This window comes from Delphinapterus leucas, chromosome 11 (assembly GCF_059928025.1).
Source record: "Delphinapterus leucas isolate spDelLeu-1000000601 "Yukka" chromosome 11, BTC_Dleu_Yukka2, whole genome shotgun sequence".
Lineage (NCBI taxonomy): Eukaryota > Metazoa > Chordata > Mammalia > Artiodactyla > Monodontidae > Delphinapterus > Delphinapterus leucas.
The window spans coordinates 9,744,547-9,765,371 of record NC_143139.1 but is presented as its reverse complement, the minus strand read 5'-3'; the positions used below and the strand labels follow the sequence as shown (position 1 = coordinate 9,765,371).

The 20,825-nt window shown below is 40.9% G+C and overlaps 1 protein-coding gene across 2 annotated transcripts in view; it reads right to left on the bottom strand.

The window, feature by feature from the left end:
- Window positions 1–20,406, bottom strand: part of BORCS5 (BLOC-1 related complex subunit 5) — a 96,507-nt gene extending 76,101 nt beyond the window's left edge. Inside the window, exons 1-2 of one of the 2 annotated variants that reach the window (XM_022577626.2) lie at window positions 20,301–20,406; window positions 17,190–17,333 (exon numbers count right to left, since the gene is read on the bottom strand). In XM_022577626.2, the coding sequence (XP_022433334.1) occupies window positions 17,190–17,333; window position 20,301 (145 nt within the window). In that variant the 5' untranslated portion in view covers window positions 20,302–20,406. The other variant, XM_022577625.2, reaches the window with a different exon arrangement.
- Window positions 20,407–20,825: the final 419 nt, after the last annotated feature.

Here is a 20,825-nt window from a genome sequence, read left to right as displayed (position 1 = left end):
ACAGTCTCTAGATCCATCCACGTCCCAACAAATGACCCAATTTCGTTCCTTTTTATGGCTGAGTAATATTCCATTGTATATATGTACCACATCATCTTTATCCATTCATCTGTCAATGGGCATTTAGGTTGCTTCCATGACCTGGCTATTGTAAATAGTGCTGCAATGAACATTGGGGTGCATGTGTCTTTTTGAATTATGGTTTTCTCTGGGTACATGCCCAGTAGTGGGATTGCTGGGTCATATGGTAGTTCTATTTTTGATTTTTTAAGGAACCTCTATATTGTTCTTCAAAGTGGCTGCATCAGTTTACATTCCCACCAACAGCGCAACAGGGTTCCCTTTTCTCCACACCCACTCCAGCATTTGTTGTTTGTAGATTTTCTGATGATGCCCATTCTAACTGGTGTAAGGTGATACCTCGTTGTAGTTTCGATTTGCATTTCTCTAATAATTAGTGATGTTGAGCAGCTTTTCATGTGCTTCTTGGCCATCTGTATGTCTTCTTTGGAGAAATGTCTATTTAGGTCTTCTGCCCATTTTTAGATTGGATTGTTTGTTTTCTTAATATTGAGCTGCATGAGCTGTTTATATATTTTGGAGATTAATCCTTTGTTGATTCGTTTGCAAATATTTTCTCCTGTTCTGAGGGTTGTCTTTTCGTCTTGTTTACGGTTTCCTTTGCTGTGCAAAAGCTGTGACGTTTCACTACGTCCCATTTTCTTATTTTTGTTTTTATTTTCATTACTCTAGGAGGTGGATCAAAAAGGATCCTGCTGTGATTTATGTCAAAGACTGTTCTTCCTATGTGTTCCTCTAAGAGTTTTATAGTGTCCGATCTTACATTTTTAGGTCTCTAATCCATTTTGAGTTTATTTTTGTGTATGGTGTTAGGGAGTGTTCTAATTTCATTCTTTTACATGTAGCTGTCCAGTTTTCCCAGCAACACTTACTGAAGAGAATGTCTTTTCTCCATTGTATATCCTTGCCTCCTTTGTCATAGATCAGTTGACCATAGGTGCGTGGGTTTATCTCTGGGCTTTCCATCTTGTTTCATTGATCTATGTTTCTGTTTTTGTGCCAGTACCATATTGTCTTGATTACTGTAGCTTTGTAGTATAGTCTGAAGTCAGGGAGTCTGATTCCTCCAGCTCCGTTTTTTCCCCTCAAGACTGCTTTGGCTATTTGGGGTCTTTTGTGTCTCCATACAAACTTTAAGAATTTTTTTTTCTAGTTCTGCAAAAACTACCATTGGTAATTTGATTAGGGATTGCATTGAATCTGTAGATTGCTTTGGGTAGTACAGTCATTTTCACGATATTGATTCTTCCAATCCAAGAACATGGTATAGCTCTCCATCTGCTGGTATCATCATTAATTTCTTTCATCAGTATCATAGTTTTCTGCATATAGGCCTTTTGTCTCCCTAAGTAGATTTATTCCTAGGTATTTTATTCTTTTTGTTGCAGTGGTAAATGCGAGTGTTTCCTTAATTCCTCTTTCAGATTTTTCATCATTTCTGTGCATTAATTTTGTATCCTGCAACTTTACCAAATTCATTGATTAGCTCTAGTAGTTTTCTGGTGGTATCTTTAGGATTCTCTGTGTATAGTATCATGTCATCTGCAAACAGTGACAGTTTTCCTTTTCTTTTCCAATTTGTATTACTTTTATTTCTTTTTCTTCTCTGATTGCCAAGGCTAGGACTTCCAAAACTATGTTGAATAACAGTGGTGAGAGTGGACATCCTTGTCTTGTTCCTGATCTTAGAGGAAATGCTTTCAGTTTTTCACCATTGAGAATGATGTTTGCTGTGGGTTTGTTGTATATGGCCTTTATTATGTTGAGGTAGGTTCCCTCTATGCCCACTTTCTGGAGAGTTTTTAACATAAATAGGTGTTGAATTTTGTCAAAAGCTTTTTCTGTATCTATTGAGATGATCATATGGTTTTTATTCTTCAATTTAATATGGTGTATCACACTGATTGATTTATGTATACTGAAGAATCCTTGCATCCCTGGGATAAATACCACTTGATCATGGTGCATGATCCTTTTAATGTGTTGTTGGATTCTGTTTGCTAGTATTTTGTTGAGGATTTTTGCATCTATATTCATCAGTGATATTGGTCTGTAATTTTCTTTTTTTGTAGTATCTTTGCCTGGTTTTGGTATCAGGGTAATGGTGGCCTCATAGAATGAGTATGGGAGTGTTCCTTCCTCCACAATTTTTTGGAAGAGTTTGAGAAGGATGGTTATTGGCTCTCCTCTAAATGTTTGATAGAATTCACCTGTGAAGCCATCTGGTCCTGGACTTTTGTTTGTTGGAAGATTTTTAATCAGTTTCAATATCATTCCTTGTGATTGGTCTGTTCATATTTTCTATTTCTTCCTGGTTCAGTCTTGGGAGGTTATACCTTTCTAAGAATTTGTCCATTTCTTCCAGGTTGTCCGTTTTATTGGCATAGAGTTGCTTGTGTAGTCTTTTAGGATGCTTTGTATTTCTGTGGTGTCTGTTGTAACTTCTCCTTTTTCATTTATAATTTTATTGATTTGAGTCCTCTCCCTCCTTTTCTTGATGAGTCTGGCTAATGGTTTATCAATTTTGTTTATCTTCTTAAAGAACCAGATTTTACTTTTATTGATCTTTGCTACTGTTTTCTTTGTTTCTATTTCATTTATTTCTGCTCTGATCTTTATGATTTCTTTCCTTCTAAGGCTAACTTTGGGTTTTGTTTGTTCTTCTTTCTCTAGTTCCTTTAGGTGTAAGGTTAGATTGTTTGAGATTTTTCTTGTTTCTTGAGGTAGGCTTGTATAGCTATAAACTTCCCTCTTAGAACTGCTTTTGCTGCATCCCATTGGTTTTGGATTGTTGTGTTTTTGTTGTCATTTGTCTCCAGGTGTTTTCTGATTTCCTCTTCGATTTCTTCAGTGATCTCTTGGCTATTAAGTAGTGTATTGTTTAGCCTTCATGTGTTTGTGTTATTTAAGTTTTTTTCCCCTGTAATTCATTTCTAATCTCATAGCGTTGTGGTCAGAAAAGATGCTTGATATGATTTCAATTTTCTTAAATTTACTGAGGTTTGATTTGTGACCCAAGATGTGATCTATCCTGGAGAATGTTCCATGTGCACTTGAGAAGAAAGTGTAATCTGCTGTTTTGGGATGGAATGTCCTATAAATATCAATTAAATCTATCTGGTCTATTGTGTCATTTAAAGCTTCTGTTTCCTTATTTATTTTCATTTTGGATAATCTGTCCATTGGTGTAAGTGAGGTGTTAAAGTCCCCCACTATTATTGTGTTAGTATCGATTTCCTCTTTTAGAGCTGTTAGCAGTTGCCTTATGTATTGAGGTGCTCCTATGTTGGGTGTATACATATTTATAATTATTATATCTTCTTCTTGGATTGATCCCTTGATCATTATGTAGTGTCCTTCCTTGTCTCTTGTAACATTATTTTAAAGTCTATTTTATCTGATATGAGTATTGCTACTCCACCTTTCTTTTGATTTCCATTTGCATGGAATATCTTTTTCATCCCCTCACTTTCAGTCTGTATGTGTCCCTAGGTCTGAAGTGGGTCTCTTGTAGACAGCATATATATGGGTCTTGTTTTTGTATCCATTCAGCAAGCCTGTGTGTTTTGGTTGGAGCATTTAATCCACTCACATTTAAGGTAATTATCGATATGTATGTTCCTATGACCATTTTCTTAATTGTTTTGGGTTTGTTTTTGTAGGTCCTTTTCTTCCCTTTTGTTTCCCACTTAGAGAAGTTCCTTTAGCATTTGTTGTAGAGCTGGTTTGGTGGTGCTGAATTCTCTTAGCTTTTACTTGTCTGTAAAGCTTTTGATTTCTCCATCAAATCTGAATGAGATCCCTGCCGGGTAGAGTAATCTTGGTTGTAGGTTCTTCCCTTTCATCACTTTAAGTATATCATGCCACTCCCTCCTGGCTTGTGGAGTCTCTGCTGAGAAATCAGCTGTTAACCTTATGGGAGGTTCCCTTGTATGTTATTTGTCATTTTTCCCTTGCTGCTTTCAATAATTTTTCTTTGTCTTTAATTTTGATTACTATGTGTCTCGGTGTGTTTCTCCTTGGGTTTATCCTGTATGGGACTCTCTGTGCTTCCTGGACTTGGGTGGCTATTTCCTTTCCCATGTTAGGGAAGTTTTCGACTATAATCTCTTCAAATATTTTCTCAGGTCCTTTCTCTCTCTCCTCTCCTTCTGGGGCCCCTATAACGTGAATGTTGTTGCGTTTAATGTTGTCCCAGAGATCTCTTAGGCTGTCTTCATTTCTTTTCATTCTTTTTTCTTTATTCTGTTCCACAGCAGTGAATTCCACCATTCTGTCTTCCAGGTCACTTATCCGTTCTTCTGCCTCAGTTATTCTGCTACTGATTCCTTCTAGTGTAGTTTTCATTTCAGTTATTGTATTGTTCATCTCTGTTTTTTTGTTCTTTAATTCTTCTAGGCCTTTGTTAAACATTTCATGCATCTTCTCGATCTTTGCCTCCATTCTTTTCCCGAGGTCCTGGATCATCTTCACTATTATTCTGAATTATTTTTCTGGAAGGTTGCCTATCTCCACTTCATTTAGTTGTTTTTCTGGGGTTTTATCTTGTTCCTTCATCTGGTACATAGCCCTCTGCCTTTTCATCTTGTCTATCTTTCTGTGAGTGTGGTTTTTGTTCTACAGGCTGCAGGACTGTTGTTCTTCTTCCTTCTGCTGTCTGCCCTCTGGTGGATGAGGCTATCTAAGAGGCTTGTGCAAGTTTCCTGATGGAAGGGACTGGTGGTGGGTCGCTAGTGTGTTTTAAAATAGAAGAATTTTTATATGCGAATTTTGGAAAAGTAGAAAAATTGAAAACGACTAACAAAATTTTATACTATTCAGCCTTAGGCTGTTTCTAGGCTATCACTTAGCAGAAACTGCTGACAAACCAGAACCTTAAAAGGAAATATACACTGTACATCCTTTACTGTTATATTCCAGGGGTAAAAGGCTAGCTCATGCAGGAAATGATACTGTTTAGAAAGATATATCCTTGGGTTCTAGCTAAAGAAAACCATGTATATTTTATTTAAAGTCATAATATAACACAAATTGAAAGTTTAGAGAAACAGAAAAAAATGAATAATCAGTACATAAACTATCTGATAATTAATTATTCCAGTAAGTTGATATTTAATATGGCTTGAAACTAAAATCAGAATTTAACCTGCATACATTTGGGTAACCTGCATACATTGACTAAGAACAGAAAATTAAAGCAGTACATCCCAGCTGTAATTCTGGTCAAGAATTCTCTTGGCAACTTTTATCTTTTTATTTATATGTAAGATTTTAAACTATGAACACTCCCCCGACCCTGTCTTCTCAATGTGGCTACCTTCCCTTCATCCCTGAAAACCCAGCTCCAATATTTCTTCCACTGTGAAGCCTATCTCAGATCCCCAGGTCAAATTAATGGTTCTCTCCTCCATGCCTACCTAGTCTTTTGGGCATCTGGCCAGTATTACACATACTATATTACTACGAGTTATTTACCTGTCTAAATCACTCACAAAACTATAAGCTCCCAAAGGGTAGAAACGGTGTCTTATATTCTTTTGTATCTCTGCTACCTGGAGCACCACCAGGACCTGGGCAGGAGTTTACCAATATTTTGCAGAAATGAATGCCCAATGTAGTTATCAAAAGCTACTGTCATGAGGCACAAAAGTAAAATGAAGAAGTGGTAACTGAGAGAAGAATATGGATTAAAAAGCATCTTTGGGGGAGGATTTCCACTTCTGCCCATGAAATATTATCTGCTGTTATGCCTGACAGTCATAAACAGCTAGAAAACCAGACAAAATATATGAAACACTCTTTTCAGATATTGTGCAGGCAGTGCAGGACTTTGAGCCCCACAAGAAGGAAAAAAAGTGAGTTCTATCATTTCCCCAGCTTACTGCTGAAAGGCAGGTCTCAGGATGTAGACCAGGGAGGCACAGTGGCCTCGGAGTTGAAGAGAGAGTGGAGTCTGCAGAGACTAAGGTGTCTAGAACTTGCACGACAGAGGATGGGAGGGAAGGGCGTTCCACAAGCACACTGTGGAAATCACACAGGGCACTCTTGAACCCTTGCACAGTAACTTGTGAATTTATGAGCCGAAATTCCACAAGTCTGGAGAAAGAACCAGGAAAGCAGTAAGCCAAACAATTTCTGAAACTCACATAAGGCTAAGGGCAGTTCATGTTCCCACCAGCCAGAGTGGAAAAACCTCATAATATATGGGGCAATGGGTAGCATGCTCAGAAGGGTATTGCCTTAGTAGGGAGGTTTAATTAAATCAGACGTAAGACTGCTCTGGATGAGCCCTAACCAAACTCAAAAGCAAGCCTAGAACTGATTACAAGTAACTTAACCTTCTGCCAGAACCAAGTCCAATCTCCTTTAAAGGAATCAAACAAAATCCAGCCTCCAAAAACATAAAATATACAATCTTTGGCATACAGTAAAAATCTTCCAGGCATCAGGGCTTCCCTGGTGGCGCAGTGGTTGAGAATCTGCCTGCTAATGCAGGGGACACGGGTTCGAGCCCTGGTCTGGGAGGATCCCACATGCCATGGAGCAACTAGGCCCATGAGCCACAACTACTGAGCCTGCGCGTCTGGAGCCTGTGCTCCGCAACGGGAGAGGCCGCAATAGTGAGAGGCCCGCGCACCGCGATGAAGAGTGGCCCCCGCTTGCCACAACTAGAGAAAGCCCTCGCACAGAAACAAAGACCCAACACAGCAAAAATTAATTAATTAATTAATAAACTCCTACCCCCCCCCCAAAAAAAAAACTTCCAGGCATGAAAAAAGCAGGAAAATGTGACTTGAGAAAGCTCATTCAATAAAAAAAAAAAAAACAGATCCAGAAATGATGGACTAGCAGACAAGAGTTAAAAGAGTTATTATAAATATACTCTATATGTTCAAAAAGTAGAGGAGAACATAAGCATGATAAAGCAAAGAAATGACTTTTTTTTAAAAAAGAGGGGAATGGATATCTAAAGCTGAAAAACACAGTTATTTGAAATTAAAAATACAAGGGTTGGGGGAAGAGATAGCTAGAGAGTTTTGGATTGGCATGTACACTGCTATATTTTAAATGGATAACCAGCAAGGACCTACTGTATAACACAGGGAACTCTGTTCAATATTATGTAACAACCTAAATGGGAAAAGAATTTGAAAAACAATAGATACACGTATATGTATAAGTGAATCACTCTGCTATGCACTGGAGACTATCACATTGTTCATCAACTATACTCCAATATAAAATAAAAAGTTTAAAACAATGCATTGGATGGGATTAATGGCAGCATAGACATGACAGAAAAAAAAAGACCATTCAACCTGGAAACATAGCATTAAAAATTACCCAAAGTAGGACAGAAAGGAAAAAAAAATCCAAAAGGTGCATCAATGACCTGTGAGAAAATACCACATGGTCAAACATAGAAACTGGGAAGGGAGGGGCAGAAAAATACTGGAAGAAATAATGGCCAAGGTATTTGATAATAACCAAAACCCTATAGATCAAAGAACATATGGTGCACATAAGTGTGAACTCATCCTTTTCAATATACATAGGTTAAATATAAAAATAAATACAGGTATAAATGTGTGAGTTTGTATATATAAATATACACACACATATATATATATATATATATTCCTTGCTAAACACACCAAGAGGGTCTGGGAGTGGTTTCTAAACATCACCCTCCACTAAAAGAACCAGGGCTCCTGGAGAAATGCTTGATTCTAGGGCTGAGGCCAGGGAAGAACAAGGTAAGTCTGGAACGTTATATTGTGCCATAAAATAAAAATATGTTCAAAGAATAATGAGAATACGTCAAAAGGACACAGGAAGCTGAATTGATGGTATTGCAACTAGCCAAATATGGAGCATTTTGCAATTAAAAATAAACAGTCGGGGTTTCCCTGGTGGCACAGTGGTTGAGAGTCTGCCTGCCAAGGCAGGGGACACGGGTTCGTGCCCTGGTCCGGGAAGATCCCACATGCCGCAGAGAGGCTGGGCCCGTAAGCCATGGCCGCTGAGCCTGCGCATCCGGAGCCTGTGCTCCGCAACGGGAGAGGCCACAACAGTGAGAGGCCCGCGTACCGCAAAAACAAAACAAAACAAAAAAAACAGTCGCTCCTTGGTGTCCATGAGGGGAATGATTCCAGGATCCCCGTGGATACCAAAGTCCCTGGATGCTCAAGTCCTTTATATAAAATGTATTCGCATATAACCTACGCACATCCTCCCGTATACTTTAAATCATCTCTAGATTACTTATAATATCTAATACAATGCAAATACTATGTAAATTGATGTAAATGATATGTAAATAGTTGCTAGCGCTCAGCAAATTCGCGTTTTGTTTTTTGGAACTTTCTGGACTTTTTTTCCTATTTTCAATCCGCCCTTGGGTGAATCTGTGGATGCAGAACCCACTGATATGGAGGGCCAAATATAATGACTTTAACAGATCACAACTCATTGAATAAAATAGGAAGTCGCTGTTCCACACTGACTTAAACAAATAAATGAATAAAAACTGGGGATAAGAGAAAGGTCTTCCTTACAGTAAAATGCAAACTAATAAATGTAGAAGGAATGATAAACTTAGAAAAATCACTGTTTGGTAACCATCACTGTATAATTAATTCAAGCAAGAAATATCAATGACTATTATGACTGGTGAAAGAAAGTGTGCTGAAAAACAAGATTACATAAAGTCTCACAATATCTCCTCAAAAATATAGTAGTTACCAAAAAGAAAAAAAAGAAAAAACTTTATAACAAAACTGGGCAAAACTGACATTTTTATATAAATAAAAACAAAGAATTTGTTCCCAGCTGAACTGCCCTACGAGAAATGCTACAAGAAGTTCTTCAGGCTAAGAATAAATGACATCAAATGGAAACGTGAATCCATAGGAAGAGATTAAGAATTCCAGAAATGATAAACATGGGAGTAAACATTCAACATATAGTTTTTTCTTCCCTTAATTTCTTTAGAAGATATATGATTCTTTAATAAAAGACACAGACACACCTCCTCTGAGATTTCATGGAAAGAAACAAGAATGGATGCAGGCACAGAGATTTGCTGGAGTGCGGAACAAAGTGAGGCTGCTCTCGCAAACGTTCTCCATTGGTTTCGAGTGACCATTCTCCTAGTGCGTCCCCCTCTTCTGAGTAAGACTCACACTTTGCCAGTTAACAGCCACGTTTAAAAGGTTAACTGAAGCGCTATTACACATACAAATAAACCTACAAGGTAATCGGGAATGAATTATCAACTTTTCAAAGATGGTATCTGGGGGAAAATACACCCTGAGGATCAACCCTGGGTCTGGAGGTCACCGCTCAGCGGTTCAGAGAAGACTGTGGCTCTGATTAAGACCCACCCCCTCATCCCCTCCTTTGTCACTCCACTTTCCAATGCAGAGGTAAGGCCTGACAGCGGGCACACGCAGATGTCTGATAAATGCCAGGACCTTCTTCGCTTATATTATTTGTCTGGCTGATAGGTGGGTTGGTGAGAAAGATGTGAATTAACTGGTCATTTGAAATCCAGCTCCCTCATGTTCTTCACATCCACCTTTTCCATGGATTCATTCTTTCCCGGCTTCAACCTCCAGCGCTAATTCTCAATGTTCCATGTGATTTGAGAGCCTTCGCTGCCATTTTGTGAGATTTTACTCCACCAAGGAAAGTCCCAGGCTCTTTTTAATTGTCAAAATCTCCTTCACATGCATCATGTTTTTTTTTTAAGCTACATTGATAATTTATTAATATCTACTATACATTTGTATACATTTCCTCCTGGTGTGTAGGTTCATCACAAAAACCAAATTACTGGGCTTCCTTGGTGGCGCAGTGGTTGAGAATCCGCCTGCCAATGCAGGTGACACGGGTTCGAGCCCTGGTCCGGGAAGATCCCACATGCTGCGAAGCAACTAAGCTCGTGCGCCACAAATACTGAGCCTGCGCTCTAGGGCCCATGAGCCACAACTACTGAGCCCGCATGCCACAACTACTGAACCTGCACGCCTGGAGCCCGTGCTCCCAACAAGAGAAGCCCGCGCACTGCAACAAAGAGTAGGCCCCACTCACCGCAACTAGAGAAAGCCCGTGCACAGCAACAGAGACCCAATGCAACCAAAAATAAATAAATATACATATATGTTTTAAAAAAAAAACAACCAAATTACTGTATATAATAGAAGCTGCCCGTTAATCACAGAAGAAGAAGAAATTTTGCTATTGCTTGAAAGGTAGTCCCATGACGTTAGTGGTTTATCCTTTATATCTTCAGAGACACATATACCTAGAATATAATCAGTATTGATCATTGGAAGCCTTGAGGCATCTTCCTCCAGCAGTGCTGGAAAAACACTGGTAACGTTTTTGGTACTAAGTGCTTCTTTTTCAATATCTCTAAATAGGCAATGGGATTTTTTCTTATCACAACTCTTTTAACAATTGCCATATTATAATTATCTAGATATCAGTTTATACAGTATTAGTTACAATTTCAGCTAAGACTTTGGAAACAAGAGGCATATTTACACATCCTCTGCCAGGATGAAGTACTCCAATCTGTCAGTCCAGTCATTAATTCAAGAAACAGTCTGTAGTGGACACTTGTGATTGTCCTATAGCAATTCCTGCCTAACAGTCCTCAGTTTCCATGCTAGGAGCCATATGGTTCCAGAAAACTTTACTGTACTTTAGTGGTGAAGTATGTGAGCTAGACTAAGCCAATCAGGTAGCCTGTCACCTAGGCATATGACCATGTGACCCACGCCTGACTAATGAGAATCTCTTTTGCTACAGAGTGTGCATTATGTGGATAAAAGACCTGGAACTCCTGTAGCCATTTTGCTTTCATGTAGAAAACTAGTCAAAGGATGGAACCAATACATGAAGGATGACAGAGTGAAAAGACAGAGAAAATTACAGAAAAGTAAAATGAGACCCTGACATGATAAATCTCTGGATCAAACAGCACCTAAACCTGAACTACCTGTGGGATTACAACTGCTTCACAGCCGTGCAACTGTGCAGTCCCACAGGGTCCCGTTCTCAAAAGGGGTCCTCCACATTTGGTTCAATGCCCTTGTGCTGCCCTCTGAAATTCTTAATAATTTTATCTTAGGACCTGTGTCTCTAAGTGAAGTCCTATGGAACAGTGGAGCGGGTCTATAAGCAAAGAAAATATACGTGGCAATAACTAGCACGTGTGGGGCAGTCCAGGACTCTTGGGACTCTGTAAAACCCAGTCAGGACCTGGATACAGATCTGCAGAAGCAGCAGCCAGGGCAGCAGTGGCTGTGACCCAGCAGAGAGGAGGGGCTCCTGCTCTCTGAGGGCAGTGCATGGGGGCTGGCTTTCTTGTCTCTGCACCCATCCCACTGGCATCTGCACAAACGTTACCTCTGGGAACTGTCAACAGCAAACTACAATAAAAGAATATACTTGGACATATGCAGCATATTCTTAACAACCAAGCACAGAACTCCCAACAGAGCTGCTTAGTATCACTGAGGCTTTTACACTGTGTATGTCTGATCTCCCTTGTTGGTAACAAAGACAGTCCCCTCCTTAGGCAGCAATACAATCTTTTTTTTTTTTAATTATGTAAATAATTTATTTATTTTTGGCTGTGTTGGGTCTTCGTTGCTGCACGCGGGCTTTTTCTAGTTGCAGCGAGCCAGGGTTACTCTTCATTACAGTGCGTGGGCTTCTCATCATGGTGGCTTCTCTTGTTGCGGAGCGGGCTTCAGTAGTTGTGGCTCGCGGGCTCAGTAGTTGTGGCTCACGGGCTCTAGAGCGCAGGCTCAGTAGTTGTGGCGCATGGGCTTAGTTGCTCCTTGCCACGTGGGATCTTCCTGGACCAGGGCTCGAACCTGTGTCGCCTGCATTGGCAGGTGGATTCTTAACCACTGCGCCACCAGGGAAGTCTTATAATCTTATGTCTTGTTGTATCCAGGGTCAGTAACAAAAATGATCAGTCAGTTGCAAAGAAAGTCATATATGTACGCACCACCATGTCCTCTCATGCGTGCACATATATTCATTGCCAGGAGTGAAAAGAATAATTATTTTATAACTTTTATATATAAAACATCAATATTGCATTTCACTTGTGAGTATTTCATTTCTATAGAATGACATGAGAGTGGAATTAATTAAAAAATATGAATGGTTGAATTTTAAGTAAGAAATCTATAGGGTTTGTTTAACCTCTGGGAACCTAATTTGCATCAAATCTACATTTTGCTTTTGTGCTCTGTCATGGCCATTTATTGCTACCTTCTAATTTTTTAATTTCTCATTTTCCCTTAAGTGTGTTATATTTCCAAGTAAGTTGGTACTTCAGAGACTGCTATGAAAAAAAGAAATTCTTTTGGCTTAAAATAGAAGAGGAACTTTACTAATGTAATGTTATTTGGCATTCGTATGGAGCATAAACTATACCCTGGGACAGTCACCCAAAAGGGTTAAGACCAGAGAAAGAATCTGCTTGCTTATTAAAAATGCATACATTACCTCAGTCATAGGAATAGCCCCAAACTCGCCCAGCCACTGCCTCTGCAGATCACCCACCAGCATTAGCATTACATCATATGACATTAAGGAACAATCGTGAACTCTGTGTAGTACTTGAATGTATTGTTTTGAAAGAATACACTGTCATTAACTGGAATAAAAGCTTTCTGAAATCAAACCTGGGGGGTAGCCCTCACTGTGTGGCCCTTTTACTTCTTTGAGAAACAGCCTCATCCTGAAAGCAGTAAAGGGGGAAAGAGATTAGAGTATAAAGGCAACAGAGATGAGTGATCCCTGCCCAGGCCAGCAAGCAGATGCAGGGCTTTAAATTACCGGGCAGAACAATGTCAAAGCAGGAGGCTCTGTAACAAACGCGGCACCTGAAAATCCAAGCCAGCTCACACCCATCACCCTATTTCCCATTTCAGCCTCATGATTTTTACCATGGGCTTCGCTAGAATTGGAAACTGAGTCTTTCTTTTTTAAATCAAAGTATAATTGACTTACCATACTATATTCGTTTCAGGTGTACAACATAGTGATTCGATATTTTTATACATCACGAAAAGATCACCATGACAAATCTAGTTACCAGCTGTCACCATAGAAAGTTATTACAATATTACCGATTATACTCCTGATGCTGTACCTTACATCCCTATGATTTATCTATTTTAAAACTGGAAGTTTATACCTCTTAATCTCCCTCGCCTATTTCCCTCATCTGCAACTCCCCTCTCCTCTGGCAACCACAAGTTTGTTCTCTGTATCTATGAGTCTGAAACTGAGTCTTATTCTATGTACAAAATAGTTAAAACTCGATGTCCTGATGTCATCTGGAGATAGGCTATCACTTATAGCCATGTGACTCTAGGCAAGGAACTGAAGCTCTCTGAGCCTCAATGTTTTAATGTAGAAAATGGAAAGAATAATAGGTATGCAGAGCACGGGAGGTGAGGATTAGCTACTATTGCTATCATGATTATACTTATCACTTCCACCCAGTCGTCCCCTTTGCCTACCTTTTCTAATCACTGTCCAAGATGTTTCTCCTTCACAAGTAAAACGCGAGCATCAACTTAAATGCTCACTGGCTTATTTTGTGCCCTGCAGTCTGGCCACTGCCCCTTGTTACCATTTCTACTTTCACATCACTCTCCTCAGGTGATTTCTCTACCCTCTTTAGCCAAATTCTAGGACTCCTCTGAACTAGACGCTGCTTCTCGCGAGCTTTCCTCTCTCCTGCACCTATTCTCAACATACTCAACAACCAAGGTTCAGAGAGGTGAAAAACAAAGTCAGGGCAACACAGCCAGTTGGTAGCCAAGTCACAATTAAAATGCAGGTAGTAGAACCCTTGTAAACTGTTGGTGGGAGTATAAATTGGTGCAGCCACTGTGAAAAACAGTATGGAGGTTCCTTAAAAAACTAAAAATAGTACTACCATATGATCCAGCAATTCCACTCCTGTGCATACATCCAGAAAAAACAAAAACACTAATTTGAAAAGATACGTGCACCCCAATGTTCATAATAGCACTATTTACAATAGCCAAGATATGGATGCAACCCAAGTGCCCATCAACAGATTACTGGATTAAGATGTGGTAATATAGGGCTTCCCTGGTGGCGCAGTGGTTGAGAGTCCACCTGACAATGCAGGGGACACGGGTTTGTGCCCCGGTCCGGGAAGATCCCACATGCCACAGAGCGGCTGGGCCCGTGAGCCATGGCCGCTGAACCTGCGCGTCCGGAGCCTGTGCTCCACAACGGGAGAGGCCACAACAGTGAGAGGCCCGCATACCGCAAAAAAAAAAAAAAAAAGATGTGGTAATATATATACAATGGAATATGACTCAGTCTTAGAAAAGAATGAAATACTGCCATCTGCAGCAATGTGGATGGACCTGGAGAATATTATGCTTAGTGATATAAGTCAGAGAAAAAGACAAATACTATATGATATCATGTATATGCAGAATCTAAAAAATAATACAAATGAAGGTATATGCAAAAGAGAAACAGAGTCACAGATATAGAAAACAAATCTGAGGTTACCAAAGGGGAGAGAAAAGGGGTAGGAACAAATCAGAGGTATGGGAGTAACAGATACAAACTACTAAATATATCAATAAAATAGATAAGCAACAAGAATATACTGCATAGCACAGGGAATTAAACCCATTATCTCAGAATAACCTACAATGGAATATAATCTGCAAAATACTGAATCACTATGCTATACACCTGAAACTACACAATATTGTAAATCAAATATGCTTCAATCAAAAATAAATAAAATCCAGGTAGTAATGCAAGCAAGTCCAGCTGTGTCGCATTAACTGCACCACACTAATAATTCACTCTTGGGGTTCCCAGTGACGATTTTAAATCTGAGGTTAGCTTCCCTTAACACCAAACCTTCTCCCAGATGTTTCCCCTACTAGTCAACTTATCATAAAATATGAACTATTTCAAATGCTTAAAGAAGAAACACTAATTCCAGAAAATTATTAAATACATCTCAAAGTTCTGGGGTTGTTTTTTTAGTTTTTAGTTTTTGTTTGCCTTCAGCATTTCCCAGAAGTGGGGACAAAACTAGATCTCACAGGCCTCACCCAGGACTAGACGACTTTGGGAGGAAAGAGGACACAGTTAACAGGAAGTGGAGGCATGAACACTGTGACTGTGAGCAATACATGCAACTCCAGAAGGGATGGAGGACAGAACACAAGTGTCCGCCTCTAAGTTTCTAAAGATAAAGGTGTGTGTTTTAAATCTGATTGCACAAGGATATATGAAAATGGAAATTTCATTCATGTTGGCTTCTTTGGAGAATCACATTATTCCTCAAAATAACAGAAACTAATGAGAAGATGGGTAACGGGATGTAATGTGTTGTTTTGCGTAAGAATCAGAAGAGTTTACCAGTGTCTAACACTGAGGTCTCTGGGGGAAGATTGAAAGCTTGTATTTCCTCATCTGTAAAGCAGATGAAGTACTGGGAAGAATGAGAAGTATATGGATCATCTATAAAGCACCATTTGGTTTTATTTTTGTTTTTTAAGTACAGTGTGGAATAGTTTAACTAGTACAGGATTTGACATCAGTGATAAAGGTTCAAGTTCAACCTCTAGCTGCCAGCTGTCTAATCTGGCACAAATCATTCAAACATATTTAATGATGTAAGAACTAAAGGGATAATGTATATGTGTGTGTAGGGGAGGGAACCTTTTAATACAAATAGCTCTATAAATGTAAGATGTTTCATATTATACTGTACCAGGTTAAGTAAACCAGGGTAGGTCAACTAAATCATTTACATTTCCTAATCTTTTGTGGTGAGAGGGGGACAGAGTGATTCTTACAGCAGAAACCCCATTCAGTTAATAAAAAATCATTGCCACTACTTAATAAAGATATGAAAATAATAAAATAAAGTAATGCATGTATTAATAACAAGTTAATAAAAATATAAAATAAAATCATCAAATGAATAATAAAATTCATATTAAAAGGTAACTACCTCAATATATGCTAATCATATATTAAGAGGGATGACGGTTTGTACACATTCTCTCCTCTCAAACACGAACTCCCTGTCAAACAAAACAGTTGCCAGGATTAATTATAAGTGTATCAGTAATCATGGAGATTTTCTCTATGGAGGTAAACTAGTCAACCCATAGTCCAGATCACAAATAAGAATGAAAATCTTTTTGGGGAAATATGACAGGTAAGCCAACTTCATCATCATTCATTCATTCATTCATTTACTCAGTCCCTACTTTACACTAGGCTCTATTCCAAGTGCTGAGGATTCAACAGTGAACAAAACATGGAAAGTTCCTACCATCATGGAGCTTTACATTCTAGCAGGGAAATACAGACAGTGAACAAATAAGTAAACTATGCAATAAGTCAAGGGTGATTATGTACTCCAGAGAAAAACAGGCAGGGAAAAGGGCTGCAATTCTAAATACAGCAGTCAAGGAAGGCTTCACCAAGAAAATGCCACTTAAGCAAAGACCTAAAGGAGATGCATAAGGCACAGAGATATCAGGGGAGAATGGTGGGGCTATGCACACCTTTCCAGCAAGTCCAGATAAGATAAAATGCAATCCCTGGAGATAATTTCTATCCTCTTAAATGTATTGAGGCTTGCTTGGGTCCTAGTATGTGGTCTATCCTAGAGAATGTTCTGTGTGCACTTGAAAAGAATGTGTATTCTGTTTTTTTGGATGGAGTGTCCTGTATGTATCAATTAAGTCCAACTGTTCTATTGTGTCATTTAGGATCTCTGTTGCCTTAATGATTTTCTGTCTGGAAGATCTGCCTATAGATGTCAGAATAGGCAGTACAGGCAGTATAGATGCTACTATAGTCAATGTCTTGTAATAACCTCTAATGGAAAAGAATCTGAAAAAGAATGTTTGTCTGTGTGTGTGTGTGTGTGTGTGTATACACACATATATATATAAAACCAAATCACTTTGCTGTACACCTGAAACTAACACAATATTGTAAATCAACTATACTTCAATAAATTTTTTTTAAGAAATGCAAGCCCTTACCTTTCAAAAGTGGCTGGAAGGTTGGAATCTCTTGCAACTTGATGACATCGGGATCATTGCTGACATTCCGTGAGGCCTGGGAGCCCTGAGCTACAACCACAATATCATCCATCTTGGCTCTATGCTTAGCTGGAGAAGGGGCCACTGAAAATAAAGTTACACCGCTCAGGAATTGCATCTTATTTAGCGACCTCCATCTCACCAAAGCTGTTTTCACTGTAGTCATTAAAAAGGATAATTTTTACACAAAAGATGCTAACCGCAGTTATCCTGCAGTGGGGGCTGGGTAGGGGAGATGAATTACAGAGGACTTCTATTTCCCACGGTATTAAAAAAAAAACCTTCAAACTTTATAGGACCATATACCATCTATGAGGCTGCTTCTGTAATTAAAAGTTTATTATTCAAAACACAAAATAATAACCAGATTGTTTTTAATTTTTACTTCTTTGATCCTCCTGACATTTGTCCCTATTTCCCAATGAGGAAATAAGCATACAAAATTTAGCTGTGGCTTGCCCAAAGTCACCAGTGCTAGAAACAGAGTTAAGGAGGGAATTGGAGGTAAATGAATTGTTGGTGTACATGACCCATTCCAGTGTTGCTGGGGTTGCAAAGCTGTGCAGCCGCCCTATCACAGCAAGCCCAGCACAATGAACAGATCCTAGTCACAGGAAAAAAATCCTGCCTTTTAACACAAGATGACGGCACCAGCCCCCTCACCCTTAAAGTCACAGGGCAGAAAGAACCGGCAGGTCCACTGTAGGCTGAGGCAAAATAAACTTGAAACTTGAAGGACTGCTAAAGAGGCAGGTCAATTTCAGGTACCCAGGAGAATGTAATCCATTTAGAGGGAAGTGATTCAAACTATCAAGGACTCCCCAGACCAAGACATCCTCTGCTCCCAAACATCTTCTGGGTGGGGCAAGAGGGAACCTTTATTGTTTTACACCCTAGAAGGTAGTATTTGCAGGATCATAATCATGTCTCAAAGGTTGATCCAGGTATGCCATAGGACCGCCCTGCCTCCTGCAGGCTAATGTCTCTTAAGGCTTGGCATTCACTCTTTTAGAATCTCAGCTACTTTCATTGCTCTTCAAGAAGTCTCTCTTCGCCTCTTTTGGTAATTTACCTAATGGAATTTACAAATCCCAAGCCCGAAATCTTTCCTAGTACAAATTCAGTGATTCCTCCTTCCCCAGATACCAGAGGAAAACAGAGTTTACTAGATTCTAGCTAGTCTCTACTACTTGTCTGTAAAATGGGGCTACTCTTGAGGATTAAACATGAACACGTGTGAAGCACTTAGCACAGGGAACCAGGTAAATTCTAGCCTATGCTATTCGGTAGTATTGGTTAGTATGCTCTAGTACTGGTTAGAGCCCATGCTGTTGGTTAGTAGGTGAGCAAGCCTATTAAAAAGATGACACGCGGGCTTCCCTGGTGGCGCAGTGGTTGGGAATCCACCTGCCGATGCGGGGAACGCGGGTTCGTGCCCCGGTCCGGGAGGATCCCACGTGCCGCGTAGCGGCCGGGCCCATGGGCCGTGGCCGCTGGGCCTGCGCGTCCAGAACCTGTGCTCCGCGGCGGGAGAGGCCGCAGCGGTGAGAGGCCCGCGTACCGCAAAAACAAACAAAAAACAAAACAAAAGATGACACGCTTCTCACAAAATATGCTTCTGGCCTGACACAGAGGCAAGAAGATAAGGGGTAACAATTATTACTATATTTGTTACAACAGATACTACATTCTGGATCTTTCAAATAAATAAGAATGAATGTAGCAGTAGATGCTGCTCACCGTTAAAGGCTATCTCAATCTAGCCTACAGAATGGTAGACTGAACTAGCCTTGAAGGTTACATTTCAGTGTGGAATACCCATAGATCTGCTAGCTTCTACATTTCGGAACTACACATCCTACCAAGATCAGAGCAGTCCACGACCAGGGCTCTTTTTAGGCCCCAGATGTAAGCCAATTTGGATTAGCAACTCCAGAGCTTATCTGGGACAGTCCCAGTGGTCCTAGAGTTTGGTGGGTAACAACAAAAAAAAAGGAGCAAATGAGCCTCAATTAAGCATCAACTGTTCTGAGTGCTCATTATACTACAGGAACAATAATCCTCCCCTCCTATATCAAACTCGAAGAGAAATCTAAACATGGGCGGGGGAAGAATAGGGAAAACACCAGCTCCTGCCTTCCTAGCCAACTTCTATATTAGAAAGGGAGCCGACACACCTTCCGATGGGAAGATGCAGTTTCTGGACTCGCTCTCACCCAAGGGTTCACAGCGATTGTTCACCTGCCACACATTCCTTCTGAAAAAGAATCTCTAGAACCCATTTTTAAGAAGGAATCTGTTCTTTCAGGTCCTATGACCCATCCACTGCGCGACCCAAATCTCACTGTCAGTCATGAATACTAAAGCCAAATATTAATTAGGTCCTCCTTCAAAGAGTAGGCTGCAGCTGAGAGGAACAGCTGTTCTGAAAATAATGGGCTCGGGCGCCCACGCTGGCTTAGCTTGCAATCACAGGGACCGGCTTCCATCAGGGGAATCAAGGCTAGGGCAGATGGTAATTTTTTTCTTTTTCTTTTTTAAGAAAAAAGCATGGTGAGGGCTTTCTGTGCGTTCCTGTCCGCCGGTCCCAGTCCCCAGCAGGCTGGAAGGCAGCCCGCCCCGCAAGCAAACAGGGCTGGCTGGAGAAGGGTGGAGATCAGGGCACCGACCTGAGGAGTTCAGATCGTTGGGTCGGCTCTCGGCCTCGGAGCTCTGCTCACTGCCCATGGTGCAGGCAGCGGTGGCAGCGGAGGAACGGCGGAACGGGCGGCGACCGCTCGGGCGGCGGGGCGGCGGGGCGACAGGGAAGGGGCCGGGGACCGGGATGCGGAGGCTACACAGGCTGCGCTGTGGGGATGGCGCGCCCAGCCCAGGCGGGGGCGCGGGCGGCGGGGGACGGGAAGGCCCTATTCGAGGAAGGACGTGCAAGGAGGTGCGGCGGAGCTATACCGTGCACGCCCGCCTTATTTAGGGAAACCCAAGCCAGGGAGGCGGGGAAACGCCGGGCACCCGCCGCGCCTGCGGCCGGCGGGCGGCACCACTTTCACTCACTCGCTCGCTCGGGCGCCTCACGCTCGTTCCTTCTCGGACGCGGATTGGCAGCGCCGGCAGCGCGCAGCCGTCAGTTCCGGGTTAGAAGGCCCACCCCCCCATCCCCACCCCGCCACCGCCCCGGGCCCGAGGGAGGGCGGGGAAACTCGCGCCGGCGACTCCCGGGGCGCAGCCTTAAAGGGCCCGATCACCTCAACGCCAGAACCGCCCCAAAGGGTTACCCGTTTCCTGTTGTAATGTTGCGCGTCACCTTTAAGTATCATCTACACACTAGGCACTTTATCCCCATCGTTAAAACTTTATTAATAGGCTTTCGGGGAGTTTGTTTTGTCTTTGTGTGTGGTTTTTTTGGTATTTATTTTTGGGTTCTTTTAATTGACATAATATTGTATGAGTTTCAGGTGTACAACATAATGATACGATATTTGTAATATATTGCAAAAAATTTAACCCTGTTTTACAGATGGAAAAAGAGAGGTGCTAGATAGATTTAGGATTGGAATCCACAACTGCCTGGATGCCAAG